Below are 21,207 nucleotides of genomic sequence, written 5' to 3' on the forward strand. Positions count from 1 at the left end.
TCTGCAAGCAGTTTATAAATGGCTCTGTTCCCTTCGGTTATTCCCTGAACTCTGGTTTTTGACACAGGTAATGACAGCTGGTTTAGCAGTGGTGCCCGGCAGGTGGGCACACCTGTTCAGAAAATGCCTGCAGGTACAGGTGCTCTGTGGGTGGGAGAGAGAGAGCGGGGAGGGAGGCGGGGGTGGGGGGGGGAGTTTGACCCAGAGGAAACCACTTCTGGTTGGGTCTGGCTCTCTGTAGGAAGGAAAAAAAAAAAAAAAAAAGAATCATCCTGCACTCGGAAAAGTAACAATGCTCACAAGATCTGGGGGGGGCACAGTTTTCCTTCATCAGCTGTGCCCTCTCACATACGCACATTTACAGGGCCCAAACTCTGCATGGTGGGGTTGGACGGAGCATTTCAGTCCTGGTGAAACTTAAATAGTTGCCACGTCGGGGGGAGGGGGGCCTTGAGCACGCTCGAGCTGGCTCGCCGACCCGTGATAGAAATGCATAAAATAACCCGTTTACACTGTTCAATTGAGGGAAAGAAGGAGGAAAAAAAAAAAGCGACAGTACCTTGAGTATGAACTTTCTGTGTCAGTGCCCAAATCATGGCCCCTCAGACGAAGGAGAAATGGTTTCTGTACGTTTAGATTCCTGAGCTGGTCTAGCTCACCCTGGACTCACTTAAGAGCTCAACACAGTGGCGCAACAACCTGCCACCAACAGACGCAGTAAGAATTCATATGAAAGCATAACGGTTTTAATCAAACCCAACTTTAGTGTTACTTTATATATGGGGACAATCCAAAAACAGGTTATATCGACTCTTTAATTGTTAGGACATCCAATACAATTATTGTCTTGTTCTACCCGTTTTAAGGCCACCATCACGGCGGCAGATAGGACAGTACCACGTGACCATTCAATCAGAAGAGAATCCTCTTGGAAGGCAGAGAGTGTAATCGGGTGTTCTGCTGCTCAACATGAGCTAGGAAGGCTCTGTCTGTCCAAACTGTAATCAAATGGCCAAATTTCTTATTTAATTGACACAGGAAGAAAAGGTTGAAATACACGGGAGAAAAAAAAGGCGCCCACAGGTGAGACTTTGTTTCATCTATTGCACTCGAGTCAGGCGTCCTGGCAGTTGGAGGACACAGAAAAGGGTCAGGAAAGAGGAGGAGAGTGGTTCCTCTCTTTTCCTCGTCAATTGTGTGCGGCCTCCCTCACAGACAACAGGTAGTCACAAAACAGAATTTGTATTTGATGTAAGGCAGTTTGGTGTTTTGCAGAGAGCCCAGTTACACTTCTCTACCCCCATCCTTTTACACAGAGCAGCTAAAAACCACAAGCAAAAAAAAAAAAAAAAGAAATCAAAAAAAAATCCCACAAATAAAGGAAAAGAAAAGAAAATCTAACAGCCCTCCAAATTGACAATTCTAGTGAAGTGTAAAATGTGTATTTCTTTTTAATATGTAGTAAAATCTCAGTAAGATTTTATCTTTTTATCTTGTGATTTCATAATATAAATGTAGAGATTCACGACACGTTTCCTTATGATCTGCCTCCCGAGATGTCTTTATCAGCTGCAGCACAGACAACTGGCAGACGACCAAACAGCAAGCTGGTTTGTGATAAATAGATCACCAGTTTTTTAGGCTCCTCAGCTAATTTCCTCAGTCATAATAAACGAGAGATGACTTCTTGAACAGTACCATCAGCAGGGCTCAATTATATCCAGTCTGTTTAGGAAGAAAAAAAAACGCAACTGGTCTTCAACTTCTCGTCTTGCGCCTGTTTTTTCCTTTTTTTTTTTAATGTGATTTTGATGAACATTTACAAAGTGTTCCAACTTGGTATGATTTGTCTCTGTTCCCCTGCAACTTCTATTTTGAAATCCCAACTCCTCGTCTCTCCTGATTTGCTGTGAAACATTCTGATCTTCAGTTCAGTCTCAGTTCACAAAAAGGATTTTATTCCTTTTCCCCTTTTTGTTGTTTTTTTTTTGACACTTGACAATTTCCTTTGGAATGGCATTTCCAGTCTTGAATGGGTTTGTTGAGAAACTCATGCAGGGGGTGTGCACAGTCACAGTAATGGTGATAAGACTTCTTTTTCATTTTAGAGAGTAACATAATGATGACACTAAAACTTGATATGAAACATATCTGCAAAAAGGAGGTGAGGGGTTGGGGGGGAGAGAGAGGGGGGCCTATTTGGGCTTGGGTGGGGTCTCTGGGAGGCAGGAGGGGAAAAATCTCTGCAGTGACGCAGAGCAGGGACGGCAGGGAGCTCAGAGCTTCTCTGAGGAAGGGATCCAGATGTAGGGACCGGACTGCTCCTCGATGATTAGCTTGATTTTGTTGTAGATCTCCTCTAGTGAGTCACCCTGTACAATAGCTGGAGACACAGACACAGGGAAATGGGCTTTAAACGTTTTTTGAGGGGGTTAACATGCATGTTTATTTAACCTTTGTTGCTTTAAATGTTTGATAATGATGGGTTTATTCTCTAATTCACTTGCAAATAAGTAACTGAAATAAATATTAGGTGGAATCAGATTTTCAAAATGAGTTTTTGTTTTATCATTTTAACGTTTTGGATCCAAACTAGTGAGGTTTCTTGTTTCATTAAACTGTATCATTTAATCTAGAATGATAAAACTCTAATATAAGTTGAGCTTCAACAGACTGAACGACCACTATAAGAAAATGACATATTCTTCAATTAAAAACTCAAATCGAAGAGGAATTCATTGAAATCAGTTCCAACAAAATTCTCTTTAATAAAAACAACACGTGACGGATTATCGTCTTTTTAAAAAATCATTCGCAACCAGAGCTACAAATGTGATGGCAGTGACACAAACCTGTGAAAAACTCTCCAAAGTCCTGCTCCAGCTTCACTGCCTTGTCAAAGACTTTATTGGCCTGCTCATACGTCTGCCTCTTATTCATCTCCCTGAAAAACACAAGCGGTTTATTTTAATGAAGAACACAGACGCACTTACTTTCACTGGCATCGTCTCGAAAACCACAGTGTGTGTGTGTGTGTGTGTGTGTGTGTGTAAAAGCTCAGACAGACTTACATTAGGGCTTCAATGGATTTTGGTTTGATAAAGATGGCGATCGGATAAAGTTGTGCTTGCTGCAGTCGTTTTATGGCGTTCCCAGACACGTCCAGGATGCAGTGTTTCCCCTGTGGGCAGCAGGCAGATCAGGCTTTGTTATGAAAATGAAAGTTGGGGAAAGTTGTTTTTTTTTCCCGTTACACCCACAAAGGCCCAGTCCCATTTCTCATCTGTACCCCCCTTTCCCTTTGCTCCTTGGAAATGAGTTACATGGGGTAGTGGTTAAAATCTAACCCTACAAAATGGGACACCCCTTCAAGAATAGGACACATCATCACGCATTTTTGATGGCGATTCATTATGTCATATGTTGTTACAGCAGCTTCTACCGTTTCCATACAGAGTTTGCCACTGCACTAGCAGACACAGGATGAAAGGTGGAGTACACTCTGGACAGGTCGTCAGTCCACTGCAGGGCCAACATGCAGGGGTCGCTACTCTGCCGTGTGACCGACGCTGCACTTACTTCACACAAATCGGGGGGAACTGAAGCTCTGGAGTGCTTCTACTTTGAAAACACTAAGAAGACTTGCTGCGTTTGTGACAAGCAACTAATATCGATACTGAAAATTGCATAGAATTTCACTTTCACTTCATTTTGGCTGCCAGACAAGTGTGACTTGGTGTTAAAACACGTCCATTAACCAACAAGAGCCATCTCTCAGGCAATGTTAGCAATCAGCGCACACTCGCACATCCAGTGTGAAACCGAGCCCTTCACCTCTAGAATCAGGACGCTGAAACATGACTGTGCTAAATGGAGGGGTAACTGTTTACACACCGGCATGTAGACTAGTGGAGCTGGGAATTGAAAGCACAACCTTCGAGCTGAAAGACGACTCACTCTACTCTTCCACTGTAGGGTCTGAACTGGAATCACTATTCTACAGAGAAACAGGAGTCTCAGTGCGTACCCTCTCAGCCACCGTTCTGACGGACAAGACGCTCGTCCCGTAGAGGTTCTCGTTGAACTGGCCCGCCTCGATGAATTTATTATCCTGAATGTCTTTCTCCATTTGCTCTCTCGAGCCCACAAAGTGGTAGTCCTGGCCGTCCATCTCGTTCTCTCGCCTCGGACGAGTCGTATCTGCAGAGGTCAAAGGAGCATGTTTTTTTTTTTTTTTTTTCACCCGCTGCAGTGTTTTAGTGCTTGTGTTGAGCTGTTGCGTTTGTTTAACTTACGTGGTACACAGGAGCCAAACTTGTGAGGAAACTCCGAGATGAGGTCGTCGTTTATTCTGTCCTTCATTGGGCCCAAAATGATCACAGGCCTTGTGTAGTGGACTGCGTCGGACACAAAGACAGCAGGTGGAAAATGACGTCCAAATCAAAAATCCACAGTTTACCATGCTGGATTTAGTTACTTACTTTCCTGTCGAATGACTGGCTCGTAGGAAAGAATCGTGTCCTCCTGCCCCTCTGTAATTACAACACCATCAGATCATGTTACATCTCTATACAATGATCATGGATGATAAGAGCATGAGACACAATAAGTTACAGACGTCATGTCACAAGTAGATATGCCATCGTCTATATTACTCATCTACTGCATGTGGGCAGTGTAAAGCAAACCAGGAAGACCAAGAGAACTGAAGGTGACTCACTTGAACTGCTTTCACTGTCACTTGTGTTGGATGTCAGGCATTCTGTGAAAGCACAAGAGAGCGAGAGTTGCACATAATCTGATAACGAGCCACAGTTGAATTCAAAGTAAAGGCCTTTGCACATCAACACAGGCATTATAATAATAATAATAATAATAATAATAATGAAAAAAAACAGCACAAAATTGCAAACAATACAGAGGTGAATTTGGACCCGTCCTCTCTAAGCAGAACATCTAGTTTAGTCTAGTAACGACGAGCTGGTGCTCAGTCATTTCACTTTTTTAAAAAAAGACATTAGAAGAGAGGGGGAATTGTTTGGTTCAGGAATTTTAACTTAACCACTTCACTGATTCAGGACAGAATTTAAGTTTGAAGATTTGAAGAAGGTCCTGATTATTTGTAAACATTCTCAGTTGTGCAAACTTTTAACATCACGTCATCCACGGCTTGCATTCTGATTGTCAGATGTGCACCATTCGGAGGTAGAACTTCAATCAGATCAAAAGCATTTTACGTGCAAATAAATCACTTGGGGAATAAAACATGCATTTGTTGTGCAAAAGCCTTAATTCTCTTCTTAAGGGTGAAAAAAAACTATTTCCACCTGCCTCAACAGCTTCAGGGTTAAAAAAAAAAGGAAGCCATTTGTCGCTGAACATCTACTCAAGGTCATTAAAAAGGGAATAAAGAAAGCAGAAGTCTGGTCTGGTGTCACAGCCATGCTCTCACAAAAATCAGGGAAGTGGTTTTAGTTGAAAGCAATAGGAAATCAAGTGTTTCCTGTGACGGCATTCCCAAATGACCCACAATTCCCTGGCTAATGTTTACTACTGCTACTAGAGCTGTGCCAGTGGTGCGAGAGGATATCATGGAGAAGAAAAAGAAAAGACAATATACAGGCATTACACTGCTCACAGGAGGGACGGGCTGACTCGGGGGGGTCTGTACCCAGGCACAGGATCCCTCTGCTCTGGTGACAAATGTGTTCTAGCTCCTTATGACCTTATCTGACAAAACTGTGCTAAACATTTATAATAAAGACCCCGTGAGTCTTGTAAGAGTAAGTGTAATGCTTGCTCATCCCTCCTGAGGGAATGCATATTTTATATGTACTGTGAAACCGAGTAGGCATGTGCCATGTGTGAGCATGCACACTGGTCTGTCAGTGTCTGTGTGTGTGTGTGTGGTTTAGCATTCCCATCTGGGTCTGCAGTGACAAAGCATTTTTTTTTTCCTTTCTCTGAGCTTAGGGGACAGCTGCTTGACACAGTACAACCACACACTTACTCAAACTCTTTGATCCATAAAAGTCATCGCTTAACCCTGGGAAGTCCTAGGTGTCCCGAACAGGTGAGAGCAGAAACCAAGAGAAGAGAGCAGACAGGAAGAAGAAGAGGTTAGTGAGAGTTGGGGCAGAGAGGGAGAGGAGTGCTGCTCGTTGCTGGCCAGGCCTACTGACACATGCTGCTGTGCTCTACTCACTTTGCACATAGTAAGCCACAGCCTTTCAATTACACAGGCCCAATGCCATTAAAACAGGATTTTGACCTGTTAAATGTTGAAGCTTCAGTCCAGTTAATGAGATTCTTCTTGTTGTGGGTTAGTGACTGACTGGAGGATTGCTCATGACTTAAACATAGAGTAGCATAACTGTGTTAGAAGGCCTGTGTGTTAATGCAGCCAAGAACTTGTGTGCACACACACACACACACAAACACACTCCTAGACACTCCTCTGGAGCCCATAGACAGATGCTCAGACACACCAGAGAGAAGCCCCACATGTGGAGCATCTCTCTGGGACAGTGAGGAAGGGATGAGAGTGGTGCCATCGCAACAAACTGTCCCTGGAGGTGAGCGGAAAGATGAAAATTGAGCGACAGAACTGAAGCATGAAGGGGAAAGGGCGGGGAAAAACAACCACCAAGCCCCCGATCACACAGCTGATACTCACGTTCAGACTCCACCAACTCCTGCACAATATTCTCCTTGCTCTTGTAAAATGGGAACTTGCGTGAGAGGTTGAAGCTTTTTTTGCGCTTTACTTTGACTGGCTGTTTGTGTGGGTGAGAAGGGGGGTGGGGGTGGGGGGGGCAATGAGAGGGTGAAAACAAAAACAGAATGGGTTTCAATGAAGGTACTCAACAACCATGCAAAAACAAACCCAAAAACAACAACACAGGAAATGTAAACAAACAATACACATCAAATTATGAAAATGAGAAGCAGGTAATGTGTGAAAATGAATGGCATATCAATGTGGAGCAAACAGGCTTCTGTTTACCAGCATAAACATATACAATTTGCAATTAACCGACTATAAAGATGCAAGATTACAGCTCATTTAAGCTTCTTAAAATTAAATCTAAATGCACATTTCTTAACATCACAGTGTGAGTGCACAAGCTGCGGAGGATAAAGACGCCTCTCATTTACATGAGCTCCTGTGTAATCTATACAGTAATATGAGCGCTGTGTGTGCTCGCTTTAGTGAGCAGGTGCTGGTCCCTTTCCCACACTCAGGGGGAAGTAGGCTATCTCCCTGGGAGCCCAGCAGCAGTTCTGAAGACAGCCTTTCTGGCACCAGGGCAGGGGAGCAGCTGGCCTGCTACACTTACCCTGTTAGACTCAATCATGCCTGTCCTGGCGTGGAACTTGACTGTTTTTAACCTGGCCCGCTCTTTTTTCTCCACTCTGGGGGTGGTTTAAGAAAAAAAAAAGCAAAAGGAGAATAAGATTAGGCTGGACATAATTGAGCATAGTTTTGTCTTCTGCAAATTAAGAGCGACGGTACCTCTTCTTGCTTGGAATGACCCCAATCTGCTCACTCTCTCCGTGTGGCGTGACCAGCCTCGCCTGCCACCACTCGTCATCAGAAGCATTTATGACATGGAGGATATCCCCGTAAGAGAAGCTCAAGCCTTGGCTGGGCAGGCAGCTGTCCCTCGTTCGATCGTAGTCAAACAAAGCTCTGCAAAAACAACGGCTTTTGGTTACACTCTGTATCTCTCATCTTTGATTTGTGCCTATTAACTCCACATGGTTGTAGATCAAATTACTGCGCCCACACTGCAAAACGGTTGCTGTAAATCTCCAGCATAACAAAATGGGTCCATTTTGTGTTTCTCACATGAGGGCTGCGAGTGCTTTAAAATAAATGTGGAATAAGACAATGAAAAAGTTACTGCACTGCCTAGTTAACATTGTGTACATATACTTGTACCAATGTAAGGTAGAAAACAATGTCCCATCTCAATACAGACAACAAGTCGCAAAAAAAATGTCATTCAGGTTTCCACTTGACATTTCTTCCTGCTACTGACACATACTTTCCACTACAAACACACACTGTTTAGTGTCTGACTAAGTGCGTCACTCTCTTGTCAAACAGGTAAACCCACAGCCACAGCTCAAGATATTAATACCTGCTATACTGGCTTTACTTTTCCTTGACCTACAAGCCTATATCTTCAGGCAATATACCACACTCTGGTGGACAAAAAGTGGGGGGAAAAACTCTATTATTTAAATACTACTGCATGTTACTGCACGTGGAAATAATTAACGACGCGACCAGGTGGACGTTTTTTGTTAGTGCTTGACAGGGGAAAGAGGAAGGTGTGATGATCAAATATCTATGAAAAGGGGAAAAAAAAAAACTATGTAATTCACTTTCACACGTGTGTGTTTCAGAGACTGTGAGCAGATATGGCTGTTTGTTTTTTTTTTTTTTTTTTAAAGTGCACCTTAGCGATTCAACGCCTCCACATTCCTGAGGCTGGGCTGGGAGTACATGGCGGATCCTGCATTAGCCGGCAAACTAGCTTTTCCAACATAACTATAGGCTTAGTCACCCACACAGGAGTAGGGCAGGCTCTACATACCTCAAAGGGGCCACTCTATAGGAGAGCCACACTGGTAAACACTCCTGACTGCAGCACTTGTCCAATAAGACACCACCTGTATTCTTTTGATATATCAGAGTATGGTCTACTGTTATTGAACTCTAAATAAATCTACTAATGTAGCTATTAGGCTTAGGTTAAGTGGAGAACATTGGTGCTTCAGCAGAAATATGTAAAAGCACATGGACTATGGAGTTACATCACAAAGTCCCCTTTTTCATCTTGACCCCCGTGTGTCCGCATCTATGTGAACAGAAAGATGCCACCTGTTTTAATTCCCAAATGAGCTCCGCATCCAGTCTGGCAGCAGGCCCAAAGTGTTATAAGAAAGGTCGCTTCAACAAGCGCTCCTGTCAATCTACATTACGGAGAGTGGGCTCAGTGGCATGAAGGCAACAACAACAGGGAATGCCTGTCCACCAGTTTATTGATAGTGAAAAACAGTATCAACCAACGGCCCTGAATTTAACATTATCCAACAAACAGAATATGTTTTTATTGTACAATTTGAGCTACAGTGACAATTATGTAGCTACATTTGATATCATTTGCTTTTAGACATTGGCACCTATGATGACAGCTTAGAGACAAGTGTCTCAGGTGTGTCTTACAGAGGTGAGCTGAACACTTCTTTTTGAGAACAGACCTCTCACCTATTTTTTTACAACAAGCCATACTTTCACAGCAAAATAGACGGTGAAAATTAGCACACCTCACAGTTGCAAAGTCTATATCTGTCAAGAGTGTCACAGACACGACTCGTCCTCAAACCCTTTCAAAGTAAAAGCTCTTTCGTGTTTTGTTTCCTTGAATCCACTTAATTTTCAATGTGCAGGTCCAATGGTTCCACAGTTTCAAATTTAAGAGCCCTGGTGTCAAGTTGCGTTCAGCAGCAAATTAGAAGCAAATTATGGATGTGTGTGTGTGCGCACACACCTCCAGTGTGGCCCTGGCCTTATTAACCCCCCACATGCAGGTCTTATGAAGAACAGTGTTTCTTCTGACTATAGATCTTAGAATTAGATGTAGTGATTGCAAGCATGGTTCAACGTGTGTATGTGTTCCAGCTTTACCTGACATAGAGAGAGCGTTTCTCACTGGTACGCAGGGAGCCTGATCCTGAGCTCATGCTGCTGTTCATCATCTGCTCCCTCAGGTCGTGGATCTTGGACTCAAATCGACTATATTCTGCAAGGAATGAAACAAACAAACTTTGGTCAACACAGCGCTCCCAAAAATAGGTCCTTGAGAATATAGAAGACACAGGAGCGAGGACACGCGTTTTGTGCTTTCATGTTGAGGAACCAAGGGTTAGTGTGATGTGAAATAAAAAAAAATAATAAAAAAAAAAACAGATCAGAGCTATCTTATTTCACTGAAACAATGTTAACAATCTCTGTCTCTTAGATTGCACTGCAGTGAGATCAAGTGAATGGGGAAAAGGTTCAGTGAATCCTTAGGCTGATTAATGACCCCAGAAACAGATGGTTTATCACAGATCTGCCTTACACATCCAGTAATGTCTCATGTCAGGTAATTAATTACACAGATTAATTAAGTTCAACGTGGGCTCTTTAGTGTGGTTAAAAAAAAGGGAAGGCCTCCAACAATTTCAGATACACGGCCATTTGTCATAGGTGTGTAAATTCAGTTGCCGCTGACTAGCACGGGGATGATGTATGAATCTACCTGGACCTCCTCATTAAGAACGCTCTCATTAGCCTGCTGTGTGCATTGTGCTCGGTGCCCGGGCCGCGGGAACAAGCTGGGCCACCACACCGCACGGCACACAGTTAGATAAACAGAAGGGCATATGCAGCTAGGAAAACAAGTAGGCTGGGCAGCTCACACAAATACAACACACAAAAAAAATACATCTTCGTGTTTTTACACTACTAATTCTTGTGAATTAGCTATATACGACTAAACAAATAGTTTTACTAAATAAATAACTTATCTATCGCTTAATCATAGTTAGCCTAGGAATGTAGGGAAATCATTCCTTTTCCCACTTATCTCCTTCCTTACAGTTTAGTCATCTATGGCTCACAACTCGTCCTGTAATGTGAACAAGAGATCAAAGTCCAGATTCTGTTGAACAGGCGTACAAGTAGCCTTGAAAAACAAACAGCCGTGTCTTCACAAAATAATTCAGAACAGGTTAATCCAAGCTACTCGAAAACGTCGGGCAGGTGCAAAAACAAGCTTTGAATGGCTGAACTCCTAACCCCCCCAGCTGCTGGTCGAATCCTAGGGGGGATTCAAAGCAAACGCTGATTCCTCCCCAGGTCTAGTCTGACAGCTCTCCCACCCCAGTATCAGCTCAAAGGGTTAACAACACAACAGAATGACGCTGCAAGGTGAGGTAACCAGACACCGCCTGACTGTATGCAACCAAGAGCGATGTTCTAGCACTCCTAAAACAGAGACAGCAGTTGTGGAAACAGCGATTCAGGCTAGTCCACCTGGCTCTCACAGGCACAGGAGAGACAAGAGAAAGAAGCACAGCTTGGCAGGGGAGGGGCCGAGAGACAAGACAAAGAGTCACTAAACAGAGAAAGCAATCATAATGCCCTGCTTCACTATACCACCAACCTGAAGGACTGGCTGAGAGCTGTGCCGGAGATAGCGGCCTGAGAAACACAGGTGGTAGAGCTCAATACTTTTCTTGTTCACATTCCTAACATCCAAACATAGTCTGTGGACATTCAAGAGGAGCAGGACGAGCACTACAAACCAACGAAAAGCCTCTGTGGTTAATTGGAGGGGAAATAAAAAGCAAAACTGCAAATTACTGCTGCACCTTGTGAGCAATGTCAACATTAAAATACAAGAATGTCTGCATTACAAGCACTTAAATTACACATGAATACTACTTAACACACATTAATGCTCACAAATCTGAATTGTGACCTTTCATCTCAATTCAGAAATGTACACCGCAGAGTCCTTGTGCTTTAAAATAACAAAAACTTGGTCTAAAATCAGTGGTGCCGACAGAAATCCCACAATAGAAATGTGTTACATAACGTGTTCTGTTGGTTTGTGAACATAGCACAAATCCAGGCCCTAGATGTGTTAAAATAGATTATGATATAATATACAGATGTATTCAATTATTTCAAAACCACTGACCAATCTGCATCTCATGCTTCATTTAAAACAAGATGCTCCCAGTTTCCAGTGACTTTGTCTCAAGTATTTATGTTTTGAGCCCCATTTCCCAGAAAATTAACAATACCTAATACTAAAAAAAAAAACACACACACACACATCACAATGCATGAAAACCTGTGCCAAGAGGAGATTAAACATTTACACCGAGTTTTGAAACATCCATCCGCTCTATCTGAACATTGAGCACATGCATAATAGAGACTGATATTTTGCAGACGTTTCTGGACTGTGGGGGAATCAAATAAATACATACTGTATGATCAGAAATCTTGGTCACAACCACAACAGTAGTATTTAGTCCACAGATCACCGACAATAAGTATTTAAATTGTTATTTTCCTTTATGGATTCTGCCATAGTACATTAATCAATAACCAATGAAGGATTACAGGGCTAGAAGCAAGTGCAGCCGTATGGCCTCGAGTTAAGCTGCTGATCATCGTATGTCCTGTTATCTCTGGATTAATTTCTTTTAATACAATGACAAGTAAACTACTGAAATAAGGGAAAACCGGGTCAAATGTACTGAAAATAGTAGATCACGTAAGACACAAAAAGCAGTAGATGTCAATTATGGAACCAGTGTTTATTTCCAACAATCAGCAAGTCAACTTACTAAATATGTAGACTTTCAAACAGACTTTGGCTTTTATGATGCAGCATCAGTTCTACTCAGCTCAGTTCGAGAAGCCTGGACTCACGAGGAATAGACTATAGAGTCACAGCCCAGTAAATGAAACTGCTTAATCGTCCACACAGAAATATCACCACCTGTGGCAAGTTACATTGCTTTAATACACAAAGTGAGCCTATATTTTTAGGAGTGACCCACAGGAGGAAGACGGCTAATAGAAACTGGGACTATTCTATATCTCACTCCCACTGCGTGTCCTCATTAGTCATAGAGCATTTTTATTTTGAGGGACAGTCGCTCCTCTTTTGATCCAGTTATGCAACACAGCAGGCATGTACATGAAATGTGAGCGTTGTGTTCCGCTGTCAGGAATAGTAGAGCCAGTTAACGCACATACACACACACAAAGACCCCACTAAAAAACTGCAGCAGGAAAATAAAGATGCTGGCTAAATCGTTGTACAAACCGCTGTAATGCACCAGTGGGAGCTTGATGAGAGGTGAGTAGTGTTAACATTTCCTCTACAGCCCTCCTCCCATTTCCGACATGCAAAGATTTTGGTGTAATTTACACTCCTTGATAGTGGGGCAGGCCAGTCTGCGTGTCTTCTCACAGGATATGGAAATACGAGACTTGGTGATGCTAGAACAAGCTCCGTTGTGTGGCCTTTAGTAGTCTTCAGTGCTGGCCTTCCCTCAAAGGTCTTAGAATGTTGGGCCCAGGCCACTGAGACTGCTGCCCAGGCATTTTGCCTGACATTAACTAGCATTCTACCTGCACCTGAGCTGCTCTTGTGCAGCTCACTGGTGTTTCTTCATGACCCAAGCTCAAACACGTGACATGACGCTCACTACTTTAGGACGTCAGCAGATTAACTGTGGGCAGATGCAGATCTCAGGTCATCAGTGGGGATGCAGGAAGTCAATCATTTGCCAGTACTCAACTTGTGTGTTTAAAGTAGTTAAGCATTGTACACAAACAGATAAGTGTCCTTCACTGAGTTACAAAGAGGGTGCAGAGCTGAAATGTATGATTTCATGTGGAAAACAAAGGTTTCCTTCAACTAAATTCATCATTATTCAACATGCTGCCCGAATGGCCTGGCATGCTCAACAACATGGACTCACATAGACAAGAATGAAGCATTGTGAGCAGCATTTTGTAGCAGAAGGAAAACCTACACTACAATATTGTCAGTTGTAATCTTAGCCTGCGTCCGCCTTTAGCTTAGCTGCACGCCAGCTGGCCTTCGGTGATCCTTTCAATGACCTTGACTCGTTATTGAACATTTAAAGTGAAAAGAACAGTGTGACAGCACACCACAATTGATGCCCCTACACATTCCTGTCATAGTCCAACCTGAGAAATCCGCCTTCTAACGCTCCTTTCTCTTTGTTGTTATAGCATTATTACAGAATGAATGTCAAAGTTGTGACATGCGGATTGTTTAAAAATTAGAGTAGGACATACACAACCATAACAAGTACACAATGCTTTAGCTAGCAATGACAAACAACTGGTGGCCTGAGAATTCTGTTAGTTCACCGAGATAAGAGCATCAAGCCAGATCAAAAGGTGTTGTGTTGCCACTTCTTGTCTATTATTGTAAAAACATTTCTTCTTCTTCTATTAATAATAATAATAATAATAATAATAATAATAATAATTTCCGGCAGGGTGGTAGAAAAATTTACTTCCTGCACAAATTCAAGGTTGTTGTGAGTGCCTCATTCAACTATACCTGTTCATTTCCCCTAGAGGAGCTAAGTTTCAGTCAGATGATGTTGGAAATCCATCCTTTATTTGTTGAATCTGTTTCTATTGCACTTGTTCGCGTTCAACTTTTTATTAATGTGCCAACTTTTCCACTTCCCTCAAGTGCAAAAATCTTTTAAAAACGTGCTTAAAGACAGGCCGATGGAAATCCACTGACGTTCACCGGTGAGGTCACTATCTAAACCACCAACACTGTGCTGACACACACCTGTTTGACCACACCTCTGTGTCCCCACCTTTAAGGTTTAGGTTACATAAGAACAGTATAGCAGTTGTTCACTGTGTCTGAATGAAGAAGAAGCAATTACAGGTTTCTTCGCCAAGTTCACAAAGTATTACTTTGAGAGAGACTTTAAAAAACTGATATAAAACCACACTAATGTGATTCCAGGTAGTGGGTGCAGTGTACCACAGTGTTAACTAAACTAGGGGTGAGGCTATCTCATGTCTGCCATGGCAATTTGACATTACATTCAAGGCTGGTTCAGTAAAATAGAGCCTTCTTCTGAACGTGTATTTCCAGTTACACTGGGTTTAATGAATGGTTTTTAGCCGTATCCCCCGAGAGGAAGGCACGGGTTTCACACTGCAACTACCTGAGTACAACTAAAGGTTACAGCTAACAGGAGCAGCCAACTGCCGCGGCACAATTCAAGTCAAAACGAACCGTTTCTACTGACGTACTCACGTATTTCGCGGCGGTTGTAACGCAACAACAGCCTCCCGTGCTCGTCTCACCTCAATAAATCAAACTGCGATTAGTGTTTCGCTGTCGCAGCCGGTAGTTTCTTCACCCAGCCATTAGGAAGTTCATGCGGCTTCTGCTCTGCTGCTGTTGTACTCGAGCCCATCCCCCATCCACACAGGCTGGTGAGACACTGACACAAGTTTTTCGTGATCCACCTTCACTTTGAACACTTTTAAAAAAATCAATAATGATAGAAATAAAAATGTCGTCGTAACGGAGGGACAGCTCGCACTTGTCGCTCAGTGACCTCTTTCCATATCTGTCCGTGTTGGGTGTCCTCAGACCGGGGACAGAGAGTTTGAACAGGAGAAGACAACAGCGGTTCGTTTGCCCGCCTTAAACCCAGGCTTACAGTCAGCTCCACACTGCTGCCTGGGAACATAAGCCCCGCCCCCGAACCAGATTACTTCCTCATACCAGCCAATCAGCAGCTCTGCCCTCTTTTTTTTTTTGTTTTTTTGCAACGAGAGACTGTCACGCATTCTCCGCCACAGGTGGATCAGTTTCAGTGCAACATTAAAGAATTACTAAGTGTGGATCTGGGTGCGTTTCAAAAGAGTTTAGTGACTGCCCAGGCATTAAGGATCCTGGGGGTCCCAACATCGAAGCAGAACAAACCCCTTTGCAACCACAAAACACCACCAAACTGAAGGCAATAGCTGTACATTTGCTGTTCATGAATTAAAGCTACATTCATTCTAATCCATTTTCATTTAAAAACCCACAAATTCTACTCCGGATGCACCTGTTGTCCACACTGCCATTTTCATATCAAAGCTCCAAAGGCTTTAGTATGGATGGGCAAAAACAGCAATCTGGTTTAATAATGCAGTTATACCTGCATTCACTTCCTGATTGGTCCTTATCAGCCATGACACCACTATCAACTGTGTATGAAAAGCTCCATTAAAGCAAACATTAATTTTCAGTTTTTAGTTTCAGGTTCACTTCTGAAAAAATAAAATCCTAGTATTCAGTTTTAATTTAAAAACATATAATTCTGCTCTAGATGTGTCTGCTGACCACACACACACCTTAAAACAAAGAAGTTAAACATTCAAAACAAAAAACAGACCCTAATAAAGTGTGAATTAAAAGTACTGTAAGCAGGGTTTTCTATCATTATTTACCAATAACCCCACAATAACATTTCAGCATGATATAAATCATGTGATCTGAGACACTCCCATTGGCTCTTCCACTACACCTACGCTACACACAGGTGCTTTTGCAGATTTCCCTGTTGTGCGACTAATAAAGGATTATCTTATGTTATCTTTCCAGTTGTGCAGCACTGACAAAAACTTGCTAAGCTGCAAAGAAGCCCAAAAAAAGGACAATACACAAAATAAAACAGGTGTCAATATGGGTGTTTCAGAGATGGAGAGATCGTCTTGGGTCATCTGTCGCATATGAGACAAATGTGAGAGGATCTCAGGACAGCAGGAGAGCAGTGCATCCCAAAATATGAGTCTGTGCAAGACCTGTGAATAGCATTAAGCTAATTATATTTCATGGTTAATCTTCCCCTGAGTTTAAGGTCTACTTTGGCATATACAGTAAGTATCCACCTGCAGGAAGTATTCGCCCTCGAGGGACATTTATCATCTTGTATTAAAATGGGACCAAAGGGCCATACCTTCAGGTCTGTACTGGGCAATGATGGTGACGGTCTGTCCTGCTCTCTTCAACGCAGCAGCTGCCTGTTCATGTGTGGCATTCCTCAGGTTCACGCCATTCACCTGTAACAAAACAGAGAGACAAACAACATGTTCAGAGAAGGTCCAAAAGATGTGTCAGTTGTCATTCTTAGATCTGTAGAGGAAACAAATCCAGCGAGATGGATCGAAGTCTGGATGGTTCACCCTAGCCTGTGGAGACAACATGTCATCACATGACAACCTATCATTAATTACAAGTAGATTACAATAGGAGTTTAAGATAGGTCTGCTAATTTCGAATACGCTTAAAATAAAATACATCATTGACAAGTCTTATTTTACCCTCTGGGTAATATTGCTTTTCATAAAATGTGTATTAATGTACTTATTTATGAGATGCACTGAAATAAAACTAGTATATATTGTATTTTGGGCCACACTAGATTCTAAAAAGCTTAGAAGGTATGGAATGCAATTCAAGAAGATTTAAATGTGCAGTTTATTAGATGTGTCATTGATTTACAAAATTCAAATGTCTGGCATGTAGCTGCTATGCTCCCCCTGAGTTGTTATGACTTTAATAGCTTGCTCAAGGACATTTCGGCTGCACAGATGTTTGCTGTCTCTCTATACACAAAAATCATCTTAAGGCTGTTGTGATTATTCTGACAGCAGGAGCGAAGATTTTCCAGGAACACTGTCGACGAGGGTAAAACCTGCGGTTGAGATACTGACCGAGAGAATCCGGTCACCCCTCCTCAGCTCGCCACTCAGGTCAGCCGGCCCTCCTGCCAGGATGAAGGAGACAAAGATGCCTTCGCCATCCTCCCCGCCGACGATGTTGAAGCCCAGGCCTGTGGAGCCTTTGTGCAGCAACACTTTCCTCGGCTCCCTGCCAAACAGAGTGACAGTGTGACAGGGTGAAGGGCAGAGCAGAGACGTGTATAAGTGACATGGAAAGAGCACAAACAGAAATCAGAGGCTGTTACAATAATCATAGCCATCTTCCACTGGTTTACACTGCGTATGATCCCATGATATACAAGTATAGGCAGCTACACGCAAGCCTGCAGAAGACACACCAACAGGAACAGTCTGTTGAACTATCATTACTAAATTCTTTTTCTTTTCACAATTAAAACGCCACGTGTAAATCACAAAATGAATATTCAATGTAATGTTAAGCCAACTTGTTATTATCATTACACGTTTGATTTCTTTGACTGTGTTCCATGACTATTTCTGTTTCATCATGCCAGTGTGAGAACGCCTGTTCTAAAAGTTGTGCCAGGTTTAATTAGCTCAAGATGGATAATAATAAAACAAGGCCTGAATTGCAACACAGCTAATCAATCAACAGGACATTATTCACCAGTAGAAACAATGATTAGCCACAGAACAATCATCAGTCCTAATCATATTGCTAATAAAGATAATGTGAATGACTCTGCTACCCCTCTTAAAAAAGCACTGTGAAACTCATTACTTTGTCAGCAATGGAACAAGCAGCCACACGTCTGGATCCAAATGCTGGTAATCCATTGACTGTGGCATTTTCTGCTTATGCATCGCAATCTCACAGAAACTTATACACATGTACACACTTAAACACCCACTCAAATTAATGTAAGCAGAAAACAATGAGCTACCTCCTGCTCGACAGAGTCACTGAAGCTTTAGCTGGAGCCACTATGACTCATCCTCCAGCAGGCTGTTCAGACTGCTACAGTTTGAAGATGCTGGAGAAGCCAAGCGGCTGCTATGGTCCAGCACAAATCCTGTGAGACCATGGCACTTCATACAAGTGCAAATACACACACACCGTAGGGACGCCACACAGACACACACACACACAAATACTTCATACACAAGTACACACATAGGCACATTCATGTGTGTAGGCGAAGGCATGCGCACACACATAAAATGCACAGTTAAAACACATAGATTCTTTTGTTAACAGAACACACACCATGGTTCCTATTAGTGGTTTTCTATTGCAGCTCTCAGCCTGTGGTCTACAGGAACAAGTCCGACTCGATCCCTGAAGTCTGAGCTCCAACATGCACTTAAGACCATTTCCCCTATGATGGCAGCTGAGGCAGCATTCCACACTTAAAGAATCATACCCAACACTGAGTGCTCATCTCCATTAAAAGAGATGAGCAGCAAATGGAAAATCCTGAATAATAAAAAAAAAATGTCGACTCCAAGTTTAACCTGACCGCTTGTAATTAACTGACATGGAGTTATTTGTTAGACCACGACATAAAATGCATCAGCAGTGTAGTGACTCTGGGTCTGCATGATTACTTCCAAGTATCCTAATGTTTGTACAAAGCAGAATCAGGGACATTTTCATCACAACTCTACTGACAAGGTTTAAAACCTTTGCATTGTTCAAGATTTTTAACAAACAAAGAAAAGCATGGTACAACAACAACTGATTTCAAACAAGTGAGGCTTAAAATAACGTTGCTTTTCATCTCGAGCTTTTCCTCTCAACTCAACAGGGCACACAGATCTCCATGGTTACCTTAGGATCCGGATCCGGTGTTTGCTGCTGAAAGTGCATTTCCTAACTGTGTGTTCAGACAGGCTCCTCACCAATGGCATGGAAGATGAGATGTTGACTGTGAACATGGTGGCTGTGGCACATAGCTCACCTTAGCTGTTTGTCCACAACCCCTTGTGCCTATCTGGCTTTCCCCTGAGGGAGAGGAGCTATAATTTTAGAAGCTCCTGTGGGGCCTGATGCTTCTTATCTCATCCTTGTGTGCTGTGATGGGAGCCAGCTCCTCCATGGTCTGTCACAAACGCTTGCGCTCTCCAATCATCACCTGGAAGCCAGGACTTAACACTTCACCGACCGCTTCCAGGCAAATCATCATCACTCCTTTCAACCAGAAGAAGCCAAAATCATCCTCCACTCACATCCGGAACAACATGGACTGCATTATATCAAGCGATTCAGGATATGGTTAGTGTGTATCCAACTTTGGTCTCCTTTCACACTGTGCAGTTCCCTCATCTCAGCTCTGATGCTACTTTGTGTCCAGCCCCCCTTCATGTACGGCACAAACAGCATTCCTGTCTGTTAGCCGGGCCCTCTGGAGACTAGGCAGACAAATTCCTCGCGGCTCCTTGCCAAGGTCTGTGACTCTAATTTGTATGAGCTGATTTAACAACTTTGAGACCTTTGATATGAGAAGCCTCCGTAGTGTGATGTGGTTGGATGAGCTCGATTTCCTTAGGTGAAATTATTATGCAGACTATTATGGAAAACTTAAATAACACAGTCTTTCTGCGTCTTCCACAGACGCAGCACACAAATGTGTTTCTGCACGCCCCGGTTGTCCAAATGATGTGTATCGCCGGGGGCATTCCGAGTGAATTCACTGCTCTTATAAATGCAGCGATGAAGTCCTGCCCTCCCTATCTCAAGACCCTAACCTCCCCTCCCCTACCCCCTTGTTTCTTTTCATCCATGCCAGGAATGTAAGGAGCAATAGAGCAGTAAAAACCCTTTCTCTCTGCCCTGCCATTTCTCCTGCATCGCTTTTCTCTAATTCAAAACCACCAGCCCTCCCACTGCTATATTTTCCCAGTCTGTTTCAGAGTTGAGGTTGAGCCGCTTGCAGCTCAATCCTAAAGCGGTGAGTGGATATCTGGGCTACAGAGTTCAGCGGGTCACGCTGGCCTGGAATCGGCTCAGTAATTGGCTCTGCTTAGCTGATTAATGGTGGACAGTGCAGATGGACGCCATTTTCCACAGACAGACACTCCTCCTAGCAGAACATTATCATCACTCCCTTTCCCTGAATGGATGAGATCAGAGCCTATGTATAGCTACAGATAAAATTAAAATTAAGTGCTGCTTTGTTTTTTTCACATCTTAAAATTTCAGCCATAGATTTTCCATGCTTGCCTCTTGTATTCTTTCTCTGATAGAACAAAAGGCAAATGTATTCACCGCCAAGGTGACAGACAGTTCAAGACATTTCATGCCCCTCGCCGTGACTAAAAATAACGATAAAGCACTGAATGATTAACACCTAAAACATGCACTAAACTCAATCTGCTGAGATTAATTTTATTTTAAACTCCCCTTTGTGCTTTTACGGCTATTAAAAACGCTGACTAAAGGTCAAATGTTTCTTGTTATTGATGACTGAGTTCTTGCGTTGCCTAGTGAGAGGTTTAATGTTTGCGGGTGTGACAAATTAAGTTACTGATTAACTCACCTGCTGCAGTTGCAGCGCTCCAGCTCCTGTATTTACACAAGCTGTATGAGAACAAAGCAGCCCAACTAGAAGCATTTTGTGTATATATATATATATGTATGTGTATATATATATATATATATATATATACATATACACAAAATGCTATATATATGTATATATATATATATATATATAAATATATAAAACAACTACAACCATGTCCATCAGAGGAGAGCTGCTTGTTTATTGGTTGTGCCTACTGTCAATGCAATGCAGTGTTTACACTAAACATTCACATTTAATGGCATACGTCTTATCTGAACACACACACGGATTCAAGGCAGCTACGCACAGGAC

The 21,207-nt window shown here is 42.7% G+C and overlaps 1 protein-coding gene across 6 annotated transcripts in view; it reads right to left on the reverse strand.

Moving 5' to 3' along the window:
• Positions 1-730: 730 nt before the first annotated feature.
• dlg3 (discs, large homolog 3 (Drosophila)) overlaps positions 731-21,207 on the reverse strand; it is a 73,118-nt gene continuing 52,641 nt past the window's right edge. For 2 of the 6 annotated variants that reach the window (XM_058649758.1, XM_058649759.1), the window contains 13 exons: positions 17,360-17,516; positions 16,603-16,705; positions 9,701-9,815; positions 7,517-7,693; positions 7,341-7,416; positions 6,677-6,776; positions 4,721-4,762; positions 4,482-4,532; positions 4,296-4,397; positions 4,028-4,200; positions 3,072-3,181; positions 2,853-2,944; positions 731-2,383 (listed from right to left, as the gene is read on the reverse strand). In XM_058649758.1, coding sequence (XP_058505741.1) covers positions 2,277-2,383; positions 2,853-2,944; positions 3,072-3,181; positions 4,028-4,200; positions 4,296-4,397; positions 4,482-4,532; positions 4,721-4,762; positions 6,677-6,776; positions 7,341-7,416; positions 7,517-7,693; positions 9,701-9,815; positions 16,603-16,705; positions 17,360-17,516 — 1,405 coding nt within the window. In that variant the 3' untranslated portion in view covers positions 731-2,276. Of the gene's footprint in view, positions 2,384-2,852; positions 2,945-3,071; positions 3,182-4,027; positions 4,201-4,295; positions 4,398-4,481; positions 4,533-4,720; positions 4,763-6,010; positions 6,057-6,676; positions 6,777-7,340; positions 7,417-7,516; positions 7,694-9,700; positions 9,816-14,899; positions 15,321-16,602; positions 16,706-17,359; positions 17,517-21,207 lie in introns of those variants that run through there. The other 4 variants (XM_058649760.1, XM_058649761.1, XM_058649762.1 and 1 more) reach the window with 4 other exon arrangements.

The sequence above is a fragment of the Solea solea genome, chromosome 14 (genome assembly GCF_958295425.1).
Source record: "Solea solea chromosome 14, fSolSol10.1, whole genome shotgun sequence".
In the NCBI taxonomy this organism is placed as follows: domain Eukaryota; kingdom Metazoa; phylum Chordata; class Actinopteri; order Pleuronectiformes; family Soleidae; genus Solea; species Solea solea.